Raw genomic sequence first — 12,458 nt, forward strand, 5'->3', positions numbered from 1 at the left:
TGTTATGGTTGATTAGCCCCAGGTCAACCATGCCATGTTGTTTAACTTCAGGCCAGCCTGTGTTATGCAAAACCATTTCAAGAATTATTTCAAAATGGCTTTTAAAATTTTATATCATATTTTTCATTATTATGTAGTTGATTATAGGCTGTTATTTCTGTTATTTCTTTAACCCAGTTATGATAAAAGGCAAGACTGACTTTGGTAGGATTTGAACTCAGAATGAGAGGCCTGAACAAATGCTGCTAAACATTTTGTCTGGCATACTAATGATTCCACAAGCTTGCTGCCTTCTTTTAAGAGAAATAATTCTCCCTAATGTGTGTGTGTGCGTGTGCACATGTGTGAGTTTTGAGAGTGTGTGTGTGTGTGTGTGTGTGTGTTTGTATGGTTGATTATTATTTACTTTATTTTGTACCGTATATATAAATTACTACAATTAGCCGTCATTATTGACAGCATGTGGTCAGCTAGTGTAATATTAGTGATATCGGTGACTATAAAATAATTAGTAATACAAGATACATTTAAATATTGACCACAAATGTGTAACTAAATATATTCATGCTCAATAGTTACATAGCATCATACATTAGTGGTTGTGGTAATTAGCAGCTTTATCAGTTAGTAATACAAAGTATAAAAAGCACTATCCGCTCATGTCCGTTGCCAGCCTCGCCTGGCCCCCGTGCCGGTGGCACGTAAAAGCACCATCCGTTCGTGTCCATTGCCAGCCTCACCTGGCCCCTGTGCCGATGGCGCGTAAAAGCACCATCCGTTCATGGCCGTTTGCCAGCTCCATCTGGCACCTGTGCGGGTGGCACGTAAAAAGCACTCACTACACTCACGGAGTGGTTGGCGTTGGGAAGGGCATCCAGCCATAGATACACTGCCAGATCAGACTGGGCCTGATGCAGCCTTCTGGCTTCACAGACCCCAGTTGAACCGTCCAACCCATGCTAGCATGGAAAGCGGAAGCTAAATGGTGATGATGATGATGATGATCTATAGGGAAAAATATATCCACACATACACCAGGCTGACAAGAAAAGGACTCAGCTTAAGCATAAATTTGGGGCATGGAGCACCAAGGTTGGGCCTGTGATTATCTGTCGGGTCACTTCTGACTAAAGCAAAAAATGTATTCAGAACTACAAATTTTGAAAAGACCTGAAAGTGATTTAGTTCTGTCTTGCTAAGTTTCTTTCAGAGGCCCGAGACACACATAGGTATATAGAAGCACAGAATATGTCAGATATAAATGGTTACAATAGTTAGTGGAACAAAAGATTTATCAACCATATACTGACAAGATGTATAGAAAAAATCCATTCCTTAACTATTTATTCTTTTATTTGTTTCAGTCATTTGACTGTGGCCATGCTGGAGCATCGCCCTTAGTCAAACAGATCAACCCCCAGGGCTTATTCTTTGTAAGCCTAGAACTTATTCTATCAATTTCTTTTGCTGAAATGTTAAGTTACGGGGACATAACCACACCAGTATCTGTCGTCAAGTATCTGTTGTGAGGGGTCAAACACAGACACACACACACAAATATATATATGTATATACGATGGGCTTCTTTCAGTTTCCATCTACCAAATCCACTCACAAGGCTTTTGTTGGTCTGAGGCTATAGTAGAAGACATTTGCCCAAGGTGCCATGCAGTGGGACTGAACCCAGAACCATGTGGTTGGGAAGCAAGCTTCTTACCATACAACTATGCCTGCTCCTATAAATTTATGAATATTTATTAAAAAAAAATTCATTTATGTAACAGAACAGACTGGGTGGATGAACATCATATCTAGCTTCACTTGTTCATGAATTAATCTGTAAATTACTGAGATTTGTGTATTTTTCTCATTGATTTTTCAAGCCTGCCTTCCTGTTTCCTTCTGATAAACTGTTTTCATAGCTGGATACCAGTCATTTTTTGAAACTACCCAGCTGTAAAATAGGCCATGGTAGGTTTTATTTATCACTAAACAGCTAGATAGAAGTCATTACTATTTCAGAAAGCAGAGCTAGCATGTTTAATGTAGAGTTATAAAAGAAAAATAAGCAATTAAAATTTTAGCTGTAAGGCAAGAAAAATCACTAGTGTTAATGATAATTCTTGTTGATGCTAAGGGAGGCAACTATGAAATTAAAACTGATTCAAAAATTGGTTTCAAATTTTGGTACATAGTCAGCAATTTCTGGGGAGAGAGTAAGCTGATTAAATCGACCTCAATGTTGAACTGGTACTTATTTTATCAACCCTGAAAGGATGAAAGGCAAAGACGACCTGGACAGCATTAAAAATTAAATGGGAATATGTAATAGAGAGTGATAATGATCTAAGGAAAGTTTGATGATAGCATGTGACATATTTCAGTTTTATTAAATCTCCTCAGCACGGCTTATTTTTACTGCTACCTGCAGATTTTAAAATGATTATGAGAATATTTTGGTTTAATGAAATAACATTCATTAATTAGACACAGATATGGCTTTATTTACATTATTTACGTTTGACGGATATTTGTCCTCATCTTTGTTGTTAACACAACGTTTCGGCTGATATACCCTCCAGCCTTCTTCAGGTGTCTTGAGGAAATTTCAAACCTGGGTTCTCATTCCTAAGGTATTTTTCGATGTTGTAATTATTATTATAATTATTATTATTCAGGTCACTGCCTGGAATCGAACTCGGAATCTTGGGGTTAGTAGCCCGTACTCTTAACCACTATGCCAAATGCCCATAGGTTCGAAATTTTCCCAAGACACCTGATGTCAAATATAAATAATATAAATAATGTACATAATTTCTCATATCTTAAATATAGAACTGTACAGATATCACTGTATCTTGTGTTCTATCTCACTGCATGACAGAGTTTTTTACTGTAGCCGCAGGTTGACCAATACACATGTGAATGAAATTGGTGGCTGGAAACTGTATGGAAGCCCGTTCTACACATGTCCCAAAACACCACAGCAATTAAATCTTTCGATTTTTCTAAGTGTTGAAATATCCTGTCTTGTTTTTTGTCACTGTGCTTTTTAATCGTCCCTTTGTGTGTGTGTGTGTGTGTGTGGTGTGTGTGTGCATGTGTGTGTTTGTAGGCATGGCTTTATGGTTAGGAAGCTTGCTTCCTAGCCACATAATTTCAGGTTCAGTCCTACTGCATGGTACCTTGGGCAAGCATCTGCTGTAGCCTCAGGCTAACTGAAGCCTTGTGATTGAATTTGGTAGACAGAAGTTATCGTTGTGTGTGTATATGTGTGTGTGTAAGTGCATGTGCCTCCTAACAGTGAGAGGAAATGATGATGATAATGATATTTATATATATATATAAGATCAGCAAAATTTAGATTCAGATGAATATGGTACTTAATTCAAAGGCACCAAAATTTTGTTTGGTATTATCGATATAAATCAAATGGGGTGATTATAATCAAAATAAGCAACAAGTATATCCGAGGTGGAGTAGTACAATTGTTTCATGCTACTTCATTTTATTAAGTGTTTAATAAAATGAAGTAGCATGAAACAATTGTACTACTCTACCTTGGATATACTTGTTGCTTATTTTGATTATATATATGTATATATATGTGTGTGTATACTTGTGTGTGTACATGCATGCAAATATTTACATTTTGCATCGATGAAAAGATTTGCATAAAACATGGTGATGTTATGTTGCCATTTCCTGTAATCAAATTTTCTTGTAGCTCTATGCTTTGAAAGACTAGTGAAAAAAAAAAGTATTACTTGGAAAACTGGTAAGGGTTAGTGACAGGAAGAGTACCTGGCTGTAAAACAATTCCTCAAACCTATGCTAACATGGAAGAATAGATGTTAAAGAAAAAAAGGCAATTTAAAAAAGTGACAAGAGAAATCTTCCCAAGTTGTCATCAGCATAAAGAATAAAAGTCATATAAGCTGAGGAGGGGTCAATTTATGTCTGCAAAAACATAAACTCATCTGATCTATGTCAGGTGGTTACTTACTCTTTTACTTGTTTCAGTCAGTTGGCTGCGGCCATGCTGGAGCACTGCCTTTAGTCGAGCAAATCGACCCCAGGACTTATTCTTTGGAAGCCTAGTACTTATTCTATTGGTCTCTTTTACCAAACTGCTAAGTTACGGGGGCGTAAATACACCACCATCGGTTGTCAAGTGATGTTGGTGGGGACAGTCACAGACACACAAACATATACACACACATACATATATATGTACATATATACGACGGGCTTCTTTCAGTTTCTGTCTACCAAATCCACTCCCAAGGCTTTGGTCAGCCTAAGGTTATGGTAGAAGACACTTGCCCAAGGTGCCACGCAGTGGGAATGAACCTGGAACTATGTGGTTGGTAAGCAAGCTACTTACCACGCAGCCACTCCTGCACCTAAAATTTCATGAACAGGACATGCTTTGGTTCATCTTTATAAGAAAAATCTCAACTAAGACCAAAAGCCTAATGAGGAAAATGACAGATGATTCTGATCCTTCTGATGCTCCCAATGAAAGAGTTCTGAAAATTTCTTTGCTTTAAGGATATTGTGAAAAGCTAAGTTCTTTTATAAAGCTTAGAAAAACTAAAGGACCACTGCAATAAGTGTTTGACTCTGAGAGGGGAATATGTTGAATAAAATCACAATTAATTGATTCTCCTTTATTTTCTTTTACTCAAATCCAGGGACTTTTCAGCCTCCCCTTGTAAGTTTCTGGCAATTGTAATGGTCTTAGGAGTGATGAGTAACAATGGTCATGTCATACCAACTCACATCTTTCCACAGGACCTTAGAAATATTGCTGCTGGATACATTGAGGTGTTGGAGACAGTTTTTAAGCCCTGGACTTATGCAGAGGAAGGATGCGTTTTAACAAAACTCAGTACCTTCTCACAAAGCCTACATAGCCCAAGATTGGATGCTAGACAATGTTTGTGATCATGTAACATCAAATCTATAGCATCCAAACTTGCCAGATTTAAGCCCCGTGGACTACTATGTTTAGAACATTGTTGAAAGGGCGACCTATCAACATCCTCACAATACAGTTAATTCGACTTAATCAATTTCGATCTTTAAACATTACGAAGATGTACTTGCATAGCAAGTGACTTGATCTGAGATCGTGTGCTGGAACGAAAACAATTGCAGCGTGAAAGGTGTTTATAAGCCATTTAAGAAACACACAAAACCATTAGATTCACTTCAACATTTAAATTTAATTTGTCAAAATATTTTTGTCGCTTTGAGACCACAAAGTTTTGTCAGTGAACAGGTTGTGGTCTCAAAGAGACAAAAATCTTTTGACAAATTAAATTTAAATGTTGAAGTGAATCTAACGGTTTTGTGTGTTTCTTAAATGGCTTATAAACACCTTCCACGCTGCAATTGTGATCTTTAAACATTTGTCACAGATTCAACATTTGATAGCAAAAAGTAGCTGTGAGTGAAGTTATCCAACAGCTGGATATAAACAAGGTTACTATTTCATTCGAGATTCAAGTAACAAGTGCTTAGTTCCAAAATTCCATTTATTATATCACTTATTCTTCAGTAATATCTAATATAACATATGAAGTAGTAGTAAAATGACTAAGGAGATAAAATATCAAATCAGACAACCTCTTGGAAGCTATTGGGAGTAAATCAAATCCAGGCATTCCATTGTGTTGGTTGAGAAATATACGTAATTCTATGATTTGGCCCTTGTTGAAAGTTATCTACTGAAAGATCTCTGGTTTATCTGTGGAATCTAATTTTGCAATGACACTACATATATATTTATTAAACACCTAGTCATGGCTACTCATTCATATTTATTTGTAACTTTGGAGATAAGATAAGGAATTACCCTGGGGCACATTCTGCTTGAAAAACATATTGTTAAGTGGGGGATCACAATACTTAATGTAGTGACATTAAGAACGTTACTCCCCACTTAACTATGTCTTTTAAGCTGAAAGTGTCCCTGAACAAGCCTACCCCCACTATTAAACTGTCACATGTTCATTCATTCATTCAAAATATTTATATTCTCTCAATTGTCTGTGGAGCATTCACCCATATTGTCACGTAATTAGTACACAGTTCTGTTGATTGACTCACAGGAATATCTATCATCAAAACAAATAAGTGGATTCATTTATATTTTGTAATTAATATATATTTTTTTATCAGAGGTACACAGACAAAGGTCTTGTGAGTAGATTTGGTTGATAGAAACTGAAAAAAGCCTATCATATATGTATGTGTATGTGTGTGCACACACGTGTATGTGTATGTAAGTGTGTGTGTATGTGCTTGTTTGTATTTGTGTGTGTATGTGTGTTCCCTTGTCTTGATGTGACTGATGTGGTGTAATGTGATGATGGATGTGATGTGATGGTTGCTGTGACGATTGAGGTGATGCGATGTGATGGTTATACACAAGTCTCACTGCCATAGAAGTGATGGAGTTTGTTTTCAGTCTTCAGTGGAAAGTATATTTGGTCATGGGGAAATATTTGCTCAGAAACAAGTGAAGATTGGTGACATGGAGGGCATCTGGTTGAAGAAAATCCATTTCAATGAATTCTGTCTGACACAAGCAAGCATAGAAAAGTGAATGTTAAATGAGGATAACAATGACAATTATGATGATGATGATGAAGATGATTACGGTGACAACAACAACAACATGGTTGAAGAGGTAGACAATGTGCTCCCCCCAGACCCGACAATTAGAGAATTGCAACAAACAGCAGCCCTAGTAGCAGCTGGCAAGATTTTGATGGTGATCTGGGTGCTGGGCCATTGCAGTCTCCATGGCAGTGAACTCGCAGATATGCAAGTGAAACGTGGCTTGGCACTGCCACAACTGGATGCTGCCATCGATACAGCCATTCGTCAGGCGGTGGTTATTCTTTGAACATTCCAGCCAACGCCAATTCAACTCCCCCGTCTGAAGGAAGTCTGAAGGAAGAAGCCGGATGAAAGAACCAAAGCAGCCCTCTTGAAGGCAGACTTCACAGACATGATACGCTTCCATAGTGGTCATCATCCGGCACTCAGGCGGTGTCAAAAGATGGCAGGATGCAGCGACTCAGATCAATGCAGACTCTGTAACGAGGAGGTGGAATCTGCAGAACATCCCTGGCTGAGATGTCCAGCCCTGATTGGTGGAACGCTATATCCGCTAACTTGGGGCTACAATGGATGAGATGATTCGTCTCCCTTCCACAGCTCTAGTGCTTCTGAGAGTTATCCTCAGGCACTTGAGGTGACCAACAACAACAATGATAATGCTGGTAATGATGAGGACCAAAACGATGATGATGATGATGACAATGGCAATGCTTGAAATTTAGCGGGAGGGGAGCTAGTTGATTACCTCAACCCAAGTATATGACTGGCATTTATTTTATCAACCCTGAAAGGATAAAAGGTAAAGTCAACCTCAGCAGAATTTGAACTCAGAACATAGAGACAGACAAAATACATACTAAGCACTTTGCCTGACATGCTAACGATTCTGTCAGCTCACCACCTTTTAACACTAAAACAGACTATCAATGACTGACTTGTAAAATGTAGAGCAAAACACTTTGATAAACAAAAATAGCTGTTGTTATATCAGTAAAATACAGTGAAGGAGAGTATTGGTGAATGGCTTGTAAAATGGACAATAAAAGACTTTGATAACAAAGAACATATGTTATTTATAAAGTAATGTCAAAGTAAAAATGAATATAATTGTGTATGATTGAGTGTGTGTGTACATATATATATATATATATATATATATATATATATATATTATATATATAACTGTATGCGTGTTTGTGTTTAGGTGTCTGTATGTATGTTTGTTAATATCTCTCTCTCTCTCTCTCTCTCTCTATGTATACATGCACTCACACATACACACATTATATATGTGTGTGTGTGTATTTAGAGGGAGAGAGAAAGTGTGTGTGAGAGAGGAGGGGAGCAGGAGAGAGAAAGAAAGAGATTTTGTTATACAAAGCCCAGGAACAAATGATCAAGTAAAACATAATGTATATGAATTTTGATACACACACACACACACACACGCGCGCGTACACACAATGTAAATACGTATTTGTGTATGCATGTATAATATATATATGTGTGTATCTGTGTATGTATATCTATATATAGATGTCTGTGTATATATATATATATATATATATATATATATATATATGTATGTATGTATGTATTTATGTATGTATGTAAGTATATATATGTATATATTATATATATATATATATATATATAATATATATATATATATATATATATATATATATATATAAATGTATAGATATATATACAGGGGGGGGGGGGTGATTGTGTATAGAAGAATATATAATAAATTTTATTAATATATATATGTATATATATATATATATGTATGTATATAAATATATATACATACATATATACATACACATATATATATATACATATACATATATATATATATATATATATATATATATATATATATATATATATATATATACATACATATACATACATGTATATATGTGTGTGTGTGTGCATATGTACGTGCTTGTAAAATGTCCTAGGCGCATGGATAACAAATCATTACATAACCACACGTCGCCCTTGTTAGTTTGCCACTCCCACACTTGCCTCTCTTTCTTATCTATTCATTTATTTATTTATTTATTCTTTCTCTGGTAGAGGGGGAATGGGGGAATGTGAAGGTGTCGGGGGGAGGGGTGAGGGTGACCAGGAAGCAATCGGCAGACATTTGGCAAGAATTATGCTGTTGCTAAAATTGTCACTTTTTCTGATAGGTTTTAAATGTCAGCTGGAGGATTTATACATCATGTGATAAACAAACCCAAACCTAAGTTCTTTTGAAATCAGTTCCGTGCTGACTTGTTTTAGTGTGTATATATATATATACGTATTTGCTTCTCACCACCCATTTGTGAGTCCATAATAACACCAGCGCTTACTTCTATGGTGTCTTCTGTTGTATTACATTTATGAGAAATAAATCATCTCTTGGACAGAATATCTACCAGGCTATGGCAGGTGAGTTCGGCTTTAATATGTTTAATGTATAAATATGTGAAAAGGTAATTTAAAATACATTATAATGTGACAAAAAAACACGATAGTATTCAAAGTCTCATATAATTTTCAGGGAGTTTTTTGGTAAGGAGGGGAGACAACTCTGCACATGTTTTGTTTATTTTTTTGTTCTGATCTCTTTAGGGAAATATTGTGTTTAAAAAATACTATGACAAAAACAAAAAAACGTATATGTACAAGATTAGTTTAGTAGGTTGTGAGATAAATTTGCTCACTTTTTTTCTCGGTACTCACATTTAATATGTCTGGAAAAAGGTAATATTTGTTCAAATTTTGAAAATAATAAATAAAAAACTAAAAAACTCATAAACACTACAATAAAAATATTTTTTTGTGATAATTTAAATCAGCTATATCTGGCCCAAATATTTTTCCTGTTTTATGTTCAAACTGGCCAGGTCCAGCTCCAGCCAATCACGCCTACTCTTACAATGTAATTCTAAAAATAAACAATCATATCATTGAAATCTCAAAGCCATGAGGTAATGCATTATTAATTCAAAACAATAAGCATTAATAAGCATTACCTCTGACAGAGTAATCTGAAGGCTAACGAGCTAAATAACATTGAAGTGGGTTAAGATAAATGGTAACTGAAAACCCAATATAATAATAATAATAAAAAACATTGTGTACAGTGCTCAGGTGCACGACAACTCATCTAAAGTGTATGTATAATCAGGTGTAGTTTCGTCGGATTTCGGAAAGCATGAGGGCCTTAAAGGATGCAGTGCCATGGCAGTCAACAACTGACGCAGGCAGTTTGTTCCATGCTTCAGCAACTCTGAGCGTGAAAAAATGTTTCCGATATGCTTGTTTACTTTGTAGCCATAAAACTCTCAGATTTAATCCCACTGCATGACCCCATGTTTGAGTGTCTGTTATCATAGTTTCAAATTGCCCTAAACCTTACAAGGGAAATTGGGTGCCGAGAATCTGGACAGAAATGGGACAGAAACTGTGGAAGCCCTTCAGATGGATTATACCTGTATTCTTAATCCAAAGGTTGAGTTTTTGACACTGTCATATTGATTTTGGTTGAGAATTACATTAAGGATAGACATATCTGTAGAATGTTCAGGTGTAGGGAAATAGAATTGTTTAATTATCAAATTATTCTAAAATTCTATTTTGAAGAATAGCTGTGGGTAATTTAGTGTTATCATATCTAATGTATATATTTCCATTTAACTTTTGTTGTTTGTTGCATTATACATGTTCCCATTGACTTGCCTAGTGTTTGCAGTTTTTTTAATGATGTCAAGCTGTATTGGCCCTTTGGCAAGTGAGAGACTCACTTGAATAGGCAACTGTTAGCTTTCCTCAAACAATCTTACCCAGGTCTGCCTTTACCAACAGTGTCTCTGTTGATTGAAGGAGGAAGAGCAATATGCATGGTTTGTTCTTTCAAGGCCTCCTTGATTTGTGGAGGAAGGGCTTTATTATTCTTTAAGTGGAGATTTGGCCTTTTCAAACTCCACCCATCTAACACCCGTGGACATGTTTACAAAGTCAGAAAACAGCACAGCTCCCATGACTTTCGGAAACATTTTTTCACGCTGAGAGTTGCTGAAGCATGGAACAGACTGCCGGCATCAGTTGTTAGTTATCGGAGCACTACATCCTTCAAAACTTTCATGCTTCCTCAGATTCGCCAACACTACACCTGATTTTCTCTCCTCCATACACACACAAGCATGTATCTGACTCATACACTGTTCGCTTTCCAGACATTTGTATATTAATGCATATGCTTTACATGCACTTTTGACGAGTTGTGGTGCACCTGAGCACTGTATACAATAATTTCCTTATTATTATAATATTAGCAATAGAGTGGACTCTGTGAAATGCCTCTGAGGGCCAGATGGTTAACAAACTAAGTTTGCCACCCAAAAACAAAAGTAGCCTGTCCAATTGACTTCAACCACCAACACTACCAACAACATGCTTGCAAAATTTATTGTAATATATCATCAATGGCTGAATGCTCTTTCTGTTACTAATCTTCATCTGTTTCAAAGCAAAATGGATATTATTCTAATCCTTCAAACATTTCTTCATGGAAGATTGCAGTGATATTTGTTTAAAATTAGTATGCAATATCAAGCCATGTAGACAAAAACATACATACACACACTCAACTCATACTCACACACTCACACATACATATATATGTATCTTTATATATCTATATATATATACGTTTCTACAAACACATGTATGCATGCACACACACACACATAGAGTCACATACATGTATGCACACACACACACACACATCTAAGAGTACATTAAGAAATGAGGCATATGATAGATGCAGGCAATAAGTGTGCAAACTGGACCAGATAGCTAAAATCCAATGTTGACAGAAGGGAGATGAAGTCCTGGTAAATATTTACTTTCGTGTGTGTGTGTGTGTGTGTGTGTGTATGTGTTTGTGTGTATATATATATATATATAAAATTTTTTTACAGAATGAGATTAAAAAATCAAGGCTGAGAAGATTTTAGAACATTTATAAATAGAAACAATAATAAATCTCTGAACGAGGTATAAACAGTAACTGCACGACAATGTGAGGTATACTTGCCATCTCAATATGACTAACCACTAAAGCTAGCCGGAGATGATGTTCTCCTGGGGCTACAAGCTACAGTAACACCCACCCTTAGTGGTTAGCCATATTGAGATGGCAAGTATACCTCACATATAAATAAGGTCTTACAGCTATATATATATACTAGCAGTATAGCCTGGTGTTGCTCGGGTTTGTTTTTTAGTTGCGCTTAAAACGGCAGACTTTGATGTCGCATTAACAAAGTTTTGACATAGTTTCAATCTTTTTTGAAAAGTAAAAATTTTGCGTTATGTAGCTTGTTATTCTCTTTTAGTGAACATTTTTCTGGTTGAAATACACCGAAAAATGGTGACACAGCAGTCAAAAAATCGTAAAAAATAGGGATTTTCATAGAAAAAAAGCACCTTTTTTATGTAAATAATTTTTAGTCTTAACATGGTCCGATTTTAATTCTTTCTTCTACAGAATGAAGAGCAAGCCTTCTTTTATCATACTCTCAATTTTGGTCAACTTGCACTGCAGGGTCTCAAAGAAGATAGTGTTAGTTGAAGGCTACTAAACCTGCCACACATACACACACAGACAACTTCAGCCATGTATAGATATATATATATCATCAACATCATCACTGTCATATCATCACTTAACATTCATGTTCCCTACTGGCATAGTTTCGATGGTTTCACAAGGATCTGATGAGTCCAAGGATTGCCTCATTCTCTAGTGTTTGTTT

General features: G+C 36.1%; 1 protein-coding gene across 2 annotated transcripts in view; it reads left to right on the forward strand.

The window, feature by feature from the left end:
* LOC115212913 (rho guanine nucleotide exchange factor 10) overlaps positions 1-12,458 on the forward strand; it is a 186,827-nt gene that overhangs the window by 73,614 nt on the left and 100,755 nt on the right. The window contains exon 1 of one of the 2 annotated variants that reach the window (XM_029781734.2): positions 8,878-9,084. The exons of the other annotated variant lie outside the window; for it this stretch is intronic. Coding sequence (XP_029637594.1) covers positions 9,036-9,084 — 49 coding nt within the window. The 5' untranslated portion in view covers positions 8,878-9,035. Of the gene's footprint in view, positions 1-8,877; positions 9,085-12,458 lie in introns of those variants that run through there. 2 annotated transcript variants of the gene reach the window in all.

This window comes from Octopus sinensis, linkage group LG6, assembly GCF_006345805.1.
Source record: "Octopus sinensis linkage group LG6, ASM634580v1, whole genome shotgun sequence".
NCBI lineage: Eukaryota > Metazoa > Mollusca > Cephalopoda > Octopoda > Octopodidae > Octopus > Octopus sinensis.